This window comes from Mugil cephalus, chromosome 14 (genome assembly GCF_022458985.1).
Source record: "Mugil cephalus isolate CIBA_MC_2020 chromosome 14, CIBA_Mcephalus_1.1, whole genome shotgun sequence".
NCBI lineage: Eukaryota > Metazoa > Chordata > Actinopteri > Mugiliformes > Mugilidae > Mugil > Mugil cephalus.
Window position 1 is genome coordinate 18,324,801 of NC_061783.1, and position 14,968 is coordinate 18,339,768.

Consider the following 14,968-nt stretch of genomic DNA (forward strand, 5'->3'; position numbering starts at 1 on the left):
GGTTAAATGGGATCAAGTGAAGGATCGGTTGTGGGGGGGGGGTGATGTGTTACAAGGAAGTAGGACTCAACAACTAAGGAGTGGGATTAAATTACTTATAGTTTAATGAAAATTGAAGAAGCTGAACAGAAACACCCTGAAACAACGTAATTTTGTGGAGGTGCAGCACAAAACACTCATTTAATTGTAAATTTGAGAAACGCGCTGGAATCTAGTTGTGTTTTCCTGGATAATATTTCCTCGAAGTTACTGAAATTTAAGGCAACAGACGAGTCAATAAGATAATTCATGTTCACATGCTCCCACATATCAGTCAGACACGGTTCTACCCTCCCAAGTCATCCAAAAGGCATTTAAGAAAGCCAACTGGACTTGTAGAGCCTTTTTTAAATGCCTTTTGGATTAGCATGACCTGGATGACTCAGAGCCTTCACAGGCGTGCTCTGCAAGGTGCATAAAATCTACTGGAAATGCACATTTTCAAATGTGCTGCATTAATCAGCGCTGGATTCGTGCATCTTTTTGATTTGTTCTTGCAACCTCCACGTTTCTGTCGAAACTCGTGGGGGAAACGTGCAGAAAAAAAGTGTTTATTATAACCTTTTAATGATTATTAGTCGCTAATATTTTACTAGTCAGTGGCTTTTTTATTCAGAATATTATATCTATTGTTGCTCATGCAAACACAGAATGAAAACTGACGCAAGTGTTTATGTACAAGCTTTTAAAAGTGTAATTCATAGCACACTTCACGTCTCCAGATGAGGCTGAGAGACTTTATACAATATACAAGGATTTACACTACACACTGGGTGGCTTAATTTCCCTTTTTCCCTTAAGTCTCGACTCGATCGTCGGCTTCGCGTGAACTGTGTGCGAAAGAGCTGTTAATTATTTCTAATGAGGCTGGAGTGTTTTGTCAATGGAGCCACGAGGGATTTGCAGGTTTAAGGTGAAGGTGTGGAGGGAGAAATCAAATAAACTCACCGGCTTTTATTGGAAGCGTCACCTCTGAGAATGCACTTAATGCACGGGGGCGTGCACAGTTTGTCGGGATGATTTCATGTTCTCTAAACACTCTAATGTTTTTTGACCGTGTCATCTATTTAATCGTCGTCGTCGTCCTCTCTTTCTCCCCTGCAGCTCTGCCCCTGCAGCCAGACTCTCAGTCCATCCAGAATGGGGACAAATGTTTGGGGAAAGACCTCCTGACTCCGGACGACTCGGCCGTCTCAGATCTGTCTCCCAAAACAGACTCCAAAACAGAGACTCCCACCAAGACAGATGCCTCCTCCAAGACGGACGTCAGGCCATCGACGCCCGGCTCCAGCAGCAGCCCTCAGCCCAAGAAAGGTAGATAGTCGGCATCTTTTTTTCTGTTTGTTTGTTTGTTTGTTTGTGGGGGACAGGTTTTTTTTTCCAATACAGTTTACAGTATCTCAATATTTCAAATTTTAAGGATCCAAATCTCAAATTTTTATTACGTGCAAAGGACTTTCATATGCATTTTGTTAATTTTTACAATTCAAATATCAATATTTTTTCCTGCAGACTTCACCGCTAGTGTCACGACTTAAAACTGTATGGGATCGGTAGAGGAGATGTTTTTATAATTTTCAAAAATGAATCCAGGGGCCACTCTGGTTGCCCATCCCTGGACTAGAGGCTCAATCTTTAATCCCATAACACAAACATTTTGCAGCTGAATTTTGTTCGTTGTTGATTTATTTCTGCATAAAACTAAAGATAATTTGAAAGTAACACAATTTAAATTTCGTATCCAAATTTAAGATAGCAGTAGGAGAAAGGAGCAATAGCAGCAGCATCAGGAAATGTACAAAAAGTGTTTGTCACCCCTAAATGTTTCAGATCATCAAATGTATCCCTGAGTGTGACCAGATAAACTGAACACAGGTGTGATAAAGCACAGTTTAGTTATGTTTTAACACAACGTTCATTTAAAAACTGCATTTTGAGTTTACTTCTGTTATCTTTGACTAATATTTAAATTTGTTTGATGATTTGAAACGTCTGAGTGTGACAAACTTGCAAACAATCAGATATCACACCACTGTAGTTGCTTAAAAAGGTAGTTTCAGTGGTGGCACGTTGAGCTTTTCTCAAATTCGAGGTGACGGCCAACGGGAGCAATGGATACAGAAAACGTTTTCCTCAAGGAAACATCATCTGTGAGTTTAGTTCCTACAATAAAATCACTGTTTATACTATGGGCTAATCCAACATGGATCCTGAAACTCGAAACAAAGCCTGAAGTGGGCGAGGCCTGCGGTCGCCATATTGGATGAACTTTACTCCACCCACATGCGGATATTCCAAACATGGACATGGGGGTCGTGTCGGACGTTAAGGCCCGCCCACTCAACTCTCCGCTACCTGTTAGCTCAGGCTACCACCTGTCACTCAAAGTGGGAACGGCCTTTATTTGAGAGCCTCCAGTGGCCTCTCGATGAACTGCAGGACGCCACTTAGAGCGTCAGGGTGACATTAGCTCCCATTTATACACTAGTGATGCTTTTATGCTCTGCTTACATTTGAAAAATATACAAGATGGTTTCAAAGGAAACCAGAGCCTGGAACAAGACGAGGGAAAAGTGGATAAATACTAAGCGGTAAAACTCTTATTATTTACAGATTGCAGACTATAAATATGAATTTATTCTTGAGGTTCATGTTTTTGTCTGAACTATGTCGGATCCACCCCCCTCCGATCATGACAAAGTGTTTACATTATAAATGTTACACATGTGCTCCTGCTCCTCTACGAGCGCCTCTGCCTGTTTGCTCTCCATCTTGCGTTGGTGTGCGCTGGCTGCACAAAGGGGAATTCCACCGACGTTACACATCAAAGACAGTCTCCAGGTCTTAGGGGGGAAGTGTAGCTGCACATGTAGATGTATGAAGTCCTCTGTGACTGCGGCCTGATAAACTGCCCGTCGGATGTTTGATGATGTGGGGTTGGAAGGTTTTCGCAGCCCTTCTCCTCGTCACTGCTGCAGGCTGGCGGCTAATAGCTGCGTGAATCTGGGATGCTGTTGTGAAGATGTAAAGAAACAAGGTCAGGAAAGGCACAACGTTTCTCCCCTGTTAAATAGAATTAAACTGCTTTTATGTGATTGCACCGTGCATCATTTATCATGAAAACCTGCTAATTCTTGTATTATCATGATGCATATTTGTCCTCCATTTCCGAGGGTCCACGCGTGACCTTCGCACACTAATGGACGTCTCTGTGCGTGTTGAGTCGTCCCCACCAGACAGATGGCGTCTCCTGTGGGGATGTTTAGTGAGGAAGGAGGCTGGTGGTATAGACCTAGAGGCCGCTCACTCTTCGTTCTTCGTAGCGTCTGCATGTATCAGCTGTGTAGGGAGGAGGTGAGACAGGGAGGAAATTCAGGTTGCTATGGAGACGACGATGAAGAGCTGCAGGGGCACCCGTTAAAAACAAACAAAAAAAACAAAAACGTATGCCACATACGTATTACATTGCACGAAGTAGAACCGCCACAGAAGGAGACGGGAGATCAGCGAGCACCCCGGGGTTCCTTCAGTCACGGCCGCAGAGAGAAAGACACAAATCCTTGTGTTGCAGCTTCAGGATTCACACTGATTAATGGTTTAGACTTTGATGGCTGAAAAGCTGATGTACAACACGCACAAGAGGTTAAGACTGACTTTGAAGCTCAACCAGCGCGTCAGTAGTCCTCGTATGTCAATTATTCCCTACATCAAAAGTTCTTATTTATGTCATAAATCATTAATGTGTCAAGTAGTGTCAATATTTCTGAGTTGTGGTTCAGTTTACTGCATGACATGCCTGGTTTTCATTTAGACAATAAAGAAAATGCAGATTTCTAATAGTTCTTTCATATTATGCGGAAAAAAAATGCAAAAATCAAAACTTTTCCCTCGCAAATAAGAAATGTGGTCGGGAAAAGCTTTTTGTCAAGTTGTGGGGGCCTTTACTTTCCCACCTTAACAAACTAAGATAACGATTGTGATTTTGGTTCAAAGTTTAATCTGTTTGTGGTTAAAATGTTATTTTTTTGACAGTGATTAGTTGTGTTGTTGCTGCTTTGTCTTGTTTATTGGTTTGTTATTGGATCGTTATCTGTTATTTTTGGTTGGTTGTTCGTTTTTTCTTTTCTTTTTCTTGGTAGATTGTATCTATAGCTATATCAATATACATAAATAAAAAAGATGCAATAAAAGAAATAAATCCAGTTAATTGATCTTTTCCCAGTATCATCCAGGTCTACTGTTCGTTGGCAGCAGGACAGTTTATTCCCATCAGCGTTTTCTGAGTCCAAGTTTTCCTGCCAGTTAACTGCCTCCACTTGCTTTTTACACTTTAAAGGAGCAGCACCTTTCCTTTAATCTCCTCGTAGAGGCCTGAACCCTGCACTCGGTTTTATAAGGAATGAGCGCAGCCCTTTGGCAAAAGACGATTTAGGAACTTGTATCCAGTCGTTAATCAAAACTCATGAACTGCTCACTGTATAATTTAAAACTGGAATGGGAAAAAACATAAAAATGGTCCCTGGAAACAACGAAACACAAAATCACTGCAAACGCTGCAACTGTTCTCTTTCTAATGGTTGTTTTAGTGTCTTTCAGCTCATTGTTTCTGTTTTTCGATTCTGATAAATGCACTGTCCCCTGCCTGCTCAGCTCTAAATAGCTGACACAGTTAGTAACTAGCAAGTGTATTGTGCATTCATGTGATGTCGTCAAACTTGGAAAGAAAAGTTTCAGTGGGAACAATCTGCATGAACGAGGCGGATTTAAATAATCTAACTTGGCAAATGATGCCATTTTTTTGACTTGCAAGCTTCACGTGCAACACACGTTTCAGCAAACACAGATAATTTGATGGTTAATATACAGTATAGCGCAGTAAATGCACATCAAGTTGGAAAACATTTTCTCCAACTGGGAAAATGACATTGGAGGAACTGGAGGAGACCAAAAACAGAGCAAAAAGAAAAAAGTTAAATATGCAGGGTATGCACTGACGTCAGTGCCGCCCGGTGCCACGCCCACTGAGGGGCAAAAACATGCTGAAATGCACCAGTAAATACAGTGAGACCAGGAAAAATGTGATTTATCGGATCACATTAAGGACAATTGGACTCGACAATGATCCATATGATGGTATGGATTTGGAAAAGTGGATTAGCCTCAGTTTCAGTTAGTTTAAGTTAGCTTTAGGTCATTTCAGGTATGATAAATGTAGCAAAATAAGAGATGCTAACGCTAAGAGTTTTACTGAGAAGTAATGTTGGCCATACAATACTGAAGCGTCCGACCAGATGTTAAAAAAATGACGAGGAGTGATGGTAAATATTCTGTTCATTGTTTTGTTATTTATTGTTGGAACTGAAATAGTTACTGTCGGCCGTAACTACGCCAAAACAACAACATCACCGAACTTATCTGTCAGCCCTCCAGAACGTAACTTAAGAAGTAACTTAAGGTTTGACTTCATCAAAAAAATGCATCATAAATTAATATTATCTGATGCTAAATATGAACCACAACACCAGGTTTCTGTGTCTGGATTCCAGTTGTTTCTTCCTAATGCATCGATAAAAATATATCTCTGACTGCTTTTTAAGTCTGTTGGTTCAGTCAATCACTCAACAGCTCTTCAAGGCTGTTCACATGCTCTGCAGCTAAAAATCAATTAACGCAGGTTCAAAGATTAAAAGGATCTTTTTCTGTTCCCCTGTAGATTCAATGAACTCGGAGCAACGGCAGAAACTTGCCAAGGAGCGGAGGGAGGAGAGAGCCAGATACATCGGTAAGAAATCATAACCGCCACTAAAGATTCAGGGCACAAATCTCTCTCAACTCCAGAAGTCTCTCTCTCTCTCTCTCTTTCTTTTCTTTCTTTCCTTGACGCATGTAGCAGGAGTTTCTTGTTACTGACGTAAACCGTGCACACCTTTTTATCTCTCGTTCCATTCTACTGTAACCTCTTTGTATCCCCGTCTCGCTCTGCTCTGACTGACGGTTATTGATGTCTCTCGTTGTGTCTCCTTGCATGGCTCTCAGAACAGCAAACTCAGCTGCAAGGTAAGGGGCTTCACTAAAAAGCATTCGCAGCAGTCATTGCCATGTGGGAATAATCAGAGATCCCATTTCCTCTCGCTCTTCTTCCCCTCCATGAATCGAATGTTCATTTTTTATTTATTTTATTTATTTTTTTCCCATCGCTTGTTGAAAACGTTTGAACTCTGTGAGCCCCCTCTCTGTTGAAATTATATATATTTTTTGCCCATTTAACGTTCCGATTTATTTTGGCATTCCCACGCAGCGTGCAATGTTCCACACCTATAATCATGGTTTTGTTTTGTGGCTGCAGAATAAAACCCCCTCGTGAAACTATTGTGAAAGACTCCCCCTGCACACGAAAGGCCAAATCAAAGCAGATTTGTCCCTCGGAGACCGAGAAACTTGGCGTGAAAAATGAGCCGTCATTACCACTGGCCTTGCAGACAGATTAGATTTAATTACCACTTTCATTAGCATCAATAATGTGGTCATGCTGCAGCATTTAAAGGGGAACTCTGCTTCCTTTTCTTTTTTTTTTTTATTATCAGGAGTATCAGCTGCTCCCAGATACGTCCAGTCTGCTTCTGTGCGTAATTACATGCTTTTATGTCTAAGCAGGTACTGGCAAATAAATCCACAAACCATGACACCCGAACATATAGTTAGGCTTCACTGTTATGTAACAGCAGCTCTAAATATCTTCGTGCGAACCGATCTCTCTGCACCAGCGTGATACCCGGCGTATTTTTTTCAGCTCTGCTGCGACGTAATTGGATTTTTTTTTCTTCAGGAATTGGATTTATGGAGGAGCGGAGACGGCTTTCTCATTGTCGACGAAGCTCAGACTCGCGTGGCTCATTAGCAGAAGCTGAGCTCGCTCGGACTAAAATACAAAACCCGACGCCGCTGCATCCTCGCTGAGCTAAATCCACTAAGAAGTTCCTCTAATGCCGCCTAACTCGCAGCATTACGAAGTCATATTAAAAACATTTCATGCCATTTATGCAATCAGATCTAACCCATGTCTTCGCCTGAACTAAACACGTGTTGTGGAGGCAGATTTATACACAGATGATTAAAAGATCTATAAGGGAAATTAGTTTTCTGTCCCAAACGCAGGAGGGGGTTTAATCTGAAGTAATTGATTGAAGTTTAATTGTTTCCCCAAGAAATGAGCCGCAGCGGGCGTATGTGCAAAGACAAACTGGCATCTGCTGGAGGCTGCTGTAAAACCCAGCAGGAAACCTCTGCTTATTTACTGTTATCGGGGATTATAGTGTAATGAACACAGCGTCTTCCATCTGTTTCATCCGTTCTGCTGTTGTTAGAGACCCGTCAAGAGCTTCAGCCGATTATACACGAGCAGAAACTAAGTATTGTTTCTCTAAAATACTCATAAATTACCTTGTTTACAGTTTTCTACTTGTGCCTTTGTTTGTGTTATAGCCGCACTTGAGTCCAGACTGAAATATTTTAACAATAAAGCCTGTGTTCATAGAGATTTCAACGTTTACCTCTTGAAAGCTTCCTCTAGCACCGTAATGAGGGCAATATTTATTTTAATTTACGACCAACAGCTGCAGAACTTATGTCGTTCCCATCGGCCTCAGATGTACTTTGTGTGAATCCAATAAAATAAGATTAAAAGAAAAAGGCAGCTGGACTTGTAGAGTTTCTTGAAGATGTTTCATCCATGTCTTCACTTCTAAACCACCAGATACTCACCTGTAGTTGGAGGAAAGTATTTGATCCTGTTTCAGACTGTTCACACTTTGTGGATTTAGATTTATGGCAGATTATATCTCAATCCACCTCTTTTTGTTCAGAGAGGGGGGGTTTCCCCGTTTGACACAGGTGGTTTCTTCTACTCCTCTTTCAAACCATTAAACGTGATTTCTCCCAGTCTGTATATTCCTCACTGCGCTCAGACAGACTTTAATGATCCACGAGGGGAATTACTTGGTCACAGTAGCTTAGTTGCACATAAAAGAAACACTCTTAAAAACCACAAGTATAAAGAAAGATAAAGGGGTATCGCATCTTTAGGATAAACAGGTTCCGAGTCTGGAGTGAGTTGAAATACAGTGTTTTTTTGTTTTTTGTCCCCAAGTGTCTGTATCTCCCACAGAAATTCATTAATTTCTGTTGGGTTACACCCACAGATGTTTCTAATTAAGCCCCAACTCTCAACCAGTGCTTTAGAAATGAAGAAGCTACTTGTGGTGAAGATGGAAATGTCGGAAAAATGAAGCAGCAGAACGAGAAGACAAAAAAAAAATAGGTGTCGAGTTTGTTGTTTGGGTTTTTTTTGGGTGACCAGACGTCCCCAATTTCTGGGGACAGTCCCTGTTTTGGATGACCAGTCCCCCGGCTAAAGCTGTCGCTGAAAAGTTTCCCCAATTTTACCTTTTTATGAGTGAGAAAAAAAAAGGTTGCGCACAGACAACAGTTATTACGGTAGCACCGCAATTGTCCCCATTTCTTCATTTCGTCTTGATAACATTCAGTTCTTTTTTTTTCTTTTTTTAATACATCAACAGTGTTATGTGGGATTATTCTACAATATTTAATCATCATAAAAGTAAAATAGTCCATCCTTAGTCAATCTACTGCATTAATTCCTCTCAACCAGTAGAAAATGTTGTGAAAAATGTCGTGGGTTTAACTGGGAAGCTCCACAGTGTAAAGTGTAAAGCATGAATTGCTTAATATGAACATGCTAACACGCCAAGCTAAGATACTGAACATGGTGTGAATGTTTGCCTCCAAAGTACAGCCCTGCCTGCAGAGCCGCTAACTTAGCCATAGCTTAGCATTGCTGAAGTGCCATGTAGCTAACCAGCGGGACTTGAGACACGTTGCACATATTTTTCTTATTCGACTTTTCTCTTGTTTTTTCCGGCGACCGTGCAGCGGCGAAGAAGGCCCAGTGGCTGGAGAAGGAGGAGAAGGCCCGGCGTCTGAGGGAGAGCCAGCTGGAGGAGCGCAGGAGGAAGCTGGAGGAGCAGAGGCTGAAGGCCGAGAAACGCCGAGTGCTGCTGGAGGAGAAACAGAGACAGAAGCTCGAAAAGAACAAGGTGAGATCTGGCGTTTTTCACCCTCGTGGCGATTGTTTCCGACCTCTCGAAACCGATCCGAGCGCTGACTCCTCGTCCTGGTTCCCCTGCAGGAGAGATACGAGGCAGCTATCAAGAGGTCGACCAAGAAGACGTGGGCGGAGATCCGCCAGCAGAGGTGGTCCTGGGCGGGCGGACTCAACCAGACGTCCCGCAGAGAAAGTGAGTTTAAGACGCAAACAGTGAAATGCACACAGATGTATATGAACATCCTCAGGCCCTGTTGTGTTGCACAGACTGTGACTCACTGCTTCCAGTGATGCAATTCAAGGAAACTGCTCGTGAAGGCCTGGCTGTCATGGCGACCAGAGGCGGATGACCGATTAATTTATGATGTAACTCCTCCTTTTGTTTTGTTTTTTTGGGAAAATTGGGATTCGAGCGCCAGTGTTGTGCAGGAAACATGTTTCATTAGGTTAGAAGTGTGTTTTTTTCGGAGAGCTGCGAGCTAATTTATCTTCTGAAACTCTTAAGCGGTGTCGAGCATGTGACGTGCTGCCTGCTGCAGACCCGTGACACAATCTCCCAAGAGGTCAAGACGATCGTCTCTCCTTCGAAGCGCGAACCGAATACTTGTGAAAGTGTGTGATGTATATTAATAAGCTTTAGGTTTCGCAGCAGGGAAAGAGTTGTTTTTTGTTTTTTTTGTTTTTTTTTTTAAATACGCCGCACCTCTTCCCATACTTTCCTCCGATTCCCTCCCCATTTTCCCCCCAAGTCTGGCTTCAGATTTAAAGAGCCTAAACTCAAGAGAGCGGTGAGTCCCCTGTTCTCAGCTGCATGATCCAGACCGAGGGAGTCCTCCCCAACCTCCCCCCCCCCCTTTTACCCCCTCCCAGTCTCTTGCCAGTCCTCGGCTGGGGCCGCCCGCCTGCACAGCGGCCGCCTTGTGAACAGTTGTTGTCTGTTGCGTTCTCTCCGGTGCAGGCAGATGCTCGGCCTCCACGGTCAACTTGCCGAGACAGGTGGACCCTGTCATTAACAACAGGCTGTCCAAGTCCTCTGCCACGCTCTGGAACTCCCCCAACAGAAGTAAGGACGACCCGACGTCAATGTCCACCAGGCTTCCTCTTCCCTTCCTCCTCCTCCTGCCTTCCTCCCTTCCTCCCTTCCTCCTCATCTCCCCCCACCACCCTCCCTCCTCCTCCTCCTCTTTCCCCCTAATCTGGTTTTTGTTTGATTTTGGTTATAACTGTCGTCTCTGGTGGCCTGCCTGCCTGCCTGTGCTTGGTGACTGGTCATTTACCACCTCCTTTTTCTCACGCTCTCGGTCTCGTGTGCATCGTGGATTTTTTTGTATTTATTGTTTTTAATTTACGTTGGTGGTTTGTCATTGGTTTCTGCATTTTTGATCAGCCTCCCTTTTCACCTCGACATCACCGAGCCATGTTTTGTGGTATATATATTTTTTTTGGTTTGTGTGTTTCATGGGTTAATGAGTTCACATCATGTCGCGACACCTACCTCTTTGGTTGCCCCCCGCCCCCCTCCCTCCTCCCCACTGTACTGTTGGTGGTTTGCTGTGGTGGTGGTGGTGGTGGTGGTATTGGTGTATATAATGATATTATAGTGTGACTGTTGCAAGTGAATCAAGTGTAAGAACTAAATGCACATGCATTGTTGTGTTTCATTGTTGTTTTATGTGTGTTTTATTTCAAACATACACAGCCTGTTTCCTTAGAGATTAAATTTGCTTGGTTATGTACTGAACATAAATATGTTTTACATATATATATTTTTTTCATTTCATTTATAGTTTTAATGACATACCATTATTTCTACTAAATTATTCTAATTGTAGGAGATATGTTTCTTCTTATAACTCAAATAAGCTCAAAATTGTACGAAGCATGTTTCACATTGGTGTAAAACAATAAGCTTGCATGCTAATGGCTCTTTAAGGCTGTACTTTCAGCTAAAAGCTAATATTAGCATGCTAAGATGCTCATTATGACAACATTACTAAGATACTGATATTTAGCAGATACTAGGCTCTACATGTTAGCATGCTAATATTACTTTATTAGAAGTAAACCCAAAGTACGAGTATGAGTTTGACGGGAAAGTCAGAAGTTTTATGATGTAAAATACTAAAATGTAGTAGTATGTGACATCACGTTTAAGCTCAACGTAGCACCTCCTAGCGTTATTTTGGGAGTGACTGGCTCCGTCTAACTCCAGGTTAATTCGATAGGTTGAACATGAGTGACGTTGATGCTGAACGGGTGATATCTAGGCAGAAAGCTAGCGAAGTCAGACCCACAACATGGCAACACCCTGAATTATTCACAGCTTTAAGCTTTGATATAATTTTAACAGGAGCCTCAAGTGGTCATTTGAGGAACTGCAGTTTTTATTTTCTCAAAAATAATAAATAAATGCTCCTGCAGATATTTTAAAGAAACAATTCACACTACAAGTAAATCAAATGTTATGTTGTTATAAGAAGAAACACCTCCTGTTGTAATAATGTGCGGTAGAGCACTGCTTTAAAATAATTTTGTCAGCTGGTGACAAGATACCGAGCAGATCTCTTGAAGTAGCACACTTCAGTATCTAAATTAAATTCTTATATCAGGCTCCACTCCATCTCGACTCCTGAGTTGGCACATGTACATGAGAGCAGCACGGTCTTCATCTCAGATTCTTCACGCCTCATAACGTTTTCATTATTGATCGCATCACCCACAGTGCAATCAGCAGTTTTCGGCTCTCGGCCTCTCAGTACAGATTAAGATTTTGCGCCTGATCATCACTAATGATAAACGGTCCGAAAGCTGCAGGCGCCTGAAAGGACGTCACGTTTCTGGTTCCTGGCCTCGCTCTGCTCTGCTCCGTGTGCCAGTAATAGTCTGATGACGTCTATGGACGCAGGCATCAATCTACCTCTATGTGAACAGTCGATCGACCAGGCAGCAGCAGCAGAAGCAGCAGCTCAGCCTCCTCTTGCCGCATTGGAGAAAGAAGCGGAGGAGGGAAAAAAAAAAAAAAAAACACAGTTGCCTAGCAACGGTATATAGTCAGGCTATCTGTTAGTCATAAAACGTGTTGTAAAAATGATTTGTCCGGCGTGCAGCAGAGGTGGCTGCCTCCATGTTAAACCCGTAAAAGCTACAGCACCTGCAGCTCATACGACTCTTGGTGTGATGTGTGTGTCTGTAGGTGTCGTGTGTACGTTTTGTAAACAGTGAAGGGAAGTCGGCGGCACAGCACGTTGTCGTATAAAGTGATTTTTAAGGGGCAAACAGTAAATCTGAACTGACGCGACCGTCCGTGGTGGTTCGTTAGATCTCATGGTGTGCGATCTGTTTGTTTTTGTCTCGTGTGTGCTCACGTGTCCTCTGTTGTGTTTCAGTGGAGCAGAACGAATGAGAAAATAAAAACCAGTGATGTTAGCAAAGTGGTGCTGGAAGAAGTGAAAGCAGCAAGTTCTGCATTTAATGTGGTATCGTAATAATAAGTAGACTGTTGTTTTACTTCAGTTAGTGACTTTAAAGGTGCAGACAACAAGACTGACATCAAAGAACTATCAGAAACAATGGACATCCTCTTATGTTGTCTGCATCTGGACAATTAAATTGCACTTGATCACATCACAAAGATTAGGCAACTGAAAGGAAATGACTGTGTCAGCAGGTGGCAGTAGCCTGTATGCATTGTTTAAAAGGCAAAGGGGAAACAGGAGGTGCTATCATTAGCTTGGAGGCTACGAAGAGATGATCTCTCCTGAATCATGTTCATCAGTTCGTCTACAGTTTATTATTCATGTTGGTTCGGAAATATTTGTTGTCAGTTCATTGTCTCTCGTCGTTTCTGGTGCTGATCAGAGAGATTTCTCTGCCCTCTGACTTGTTCCACTGTGTGTTCAAAAATGCAAAGAGTCACGGATGCTCACGGATGTCCTGACACCAGCAGACGATAGATAAAAATGTTTTATAAAGTCTTCATCTGCAAGGAACAAGTATACAAGTAATTAAGTCCTGGGGATATGGACCGCACCATCTTAACTTTGGTCTGAGAGTGAAGCAATGATATCTATGACCCGATCACACTTTGTCCAGAGTGTATATATTATATTAGTGTAATTAATGCAATGCTCTGTTCTACTTCCACCAGCTAAAAGGAAATATTGGATTATACACTGTACTTGTTATTGTTTTTTTTTTTTTTTACAACCCTCACAGGACCCATGTGACCAATTTATAGAGCGGTTGGCATAGCAACTGTTGGTCGCCATTATGGTCACTTCCTGTTTCTATAGCATCAAATAACTGACTCAAATTAAACTTATACAACGATTTTTCACTTGAACGTGCATCCACAGTATATTATAACTACTTAAATTGACATAAACCCTCCTTGAGCTTGTGACCGACCTGTACTGCAGCCAGACACCAGGGGGAGCTCTACTCGCTTTAGCTTCACTTTAGAGGAGCAGTCGTGGCGTCTGTCTTTATAAAGTCTGCGTCTTAGACATTTTTTGAGGTTTGTTTCCTGTATTTATTTGTCTCTCTGTCCTCATATTTCTCATTCAGGGTTCCTTAGTATTTGTTTGATGTATTTTTTGAAATTCATTCATTCGTATCTAACAAACATTTCCAGACTGATTTGTGCCAGAATGGAAATGACTAAACCTTGAGTCTGTTTTTACTCATGAGAGAATGATTTATCCGTGTATGTTTTTCCACCCGTCACTACAATGCATCAGATTATATCCTGCTGCTGTTGTTGGACGTCACATGCGCTGACTCTCCATCTCATGACACTCAACAACAGCAGCGAGCCGTGTTAAGGTCAGAATAGTTCGCCTGAGCTCGTAGGACAAACAGAACTAATGCTGAACTCAACATAATCTGAAACTGAATCTGAAACCTCTGCACTGTAAACAGCCTCACTGGCTTTTGTGTGATGTTTTGAGTGGTAAGTAATGAAAGTGATCTTGGGATGATGGTGTGCGTGTTTTTTTTGTTTTGTTGTCGTCTAACGTCTGGTACCCAACATGTCGGCTGGACATTCATCTTGTATGACTTGGAGTCTGGTTGTGTCTGAGCAGCAGACTGGAGTTTGAACTCTCTGGAAAAAATCTCATTGCTTGAGTGAAACCTCAGTGGGTGGAGCTAAAGCACCCTTTATTTCTTTATTGTCAACAAGTCTTTACACCCACCTTCATGCCCTCAGGAAAACCAAATAGATATTAATCCGCTGCTGAAAATAGTCCCTGAACAAAAGCCAAAATTCGCTCAGGAATTTGCATTTCTGAAATTTAAACTACCCAATAGATGAGCTTCATAATCTAACATTATTGTCCTTAGCGCAGTCAGTCTCCACCACTGTCTATTTAAATAAAAGCAAAAACAACAAAACATTTTTTAATATATGTGTCTTTTTGTAATCTTTGATGATGATATGACAGCAGCCTTGTCCTTTGAGTCACCAGGTGTCGTAGATTTCAAGTAGTTTTCATTTTGCAGCAATCCTTGGAACAAACTTACAATATTAATATATACTACTTAAAGCTAGAATGAGCTTTAAATGTAAATGAGTGCAATTCTAAATTAAAAAAAAGGCATTATTATTGTGCTATAATAGAGGATGAAGGCATAAGATGCAACTCTGTGGATTAAAAAGAAGCGTAAACAGAGCTAATCCTAACGCCTCTGTCTGAGGATCTTAAGCTGCGTTCAGGTTAACTAGTGCAACCATGTTAAAACTGATATGTATATGTATATTTATGAGACGTAGAGGGTTTGTCTTGCTGCAGCATTCAGAGCCAGTGG

The 14,968-nt window shown here is 42.0% G+C and overlaps 1 protein-coding gene across 6 annotated transcripts in view; it reads left to right on the forward strand.

Annotated features, from left to right (window-relative positions):
- The window catches only part of LOC125019881 (MAP7 domain-containing protein 1-like), a 43,005-nt gene that overhangs the window by 14,272 nt on the left and 13,765 nt on the right, over window positions 1–14,968 (forward strand). For 2 of the 6 annotated variants that reach the window (XM_047604897.1, XM_047604899.1), the window contains exons 2-7: window positions 1,144–1,353; window positions 5,753–5,821; window positions 6,076–6,096; window positions 8,989–9,152; window positions 9,245–9,353; window positions 10,119–10,223. In XM_047604897.1, the coding sequence (XP_047460853.1) occupies window positions 1,144–1,353; window positions 5,753–5,821; window positions 6,076–6,096; window positions 8,989–9,152; window positions 9,245–9,353; window positions 10,119–10,223 (678 nt within the window). The remainder of the gene's footprint in view (window positions 1–1,143; window positions 1,354–5,752; window positions 5,822–6,075; window positions 6,097–8,988; window positions 9,153–9,244; window positions 9,354–10,118; window positions 10,224–14,968) is intronic. The other 4 variants (XM_047604900.1, XM_047604904.1, XM_047604898.1 and 1 more) reach the window with 3 other exon arrangements.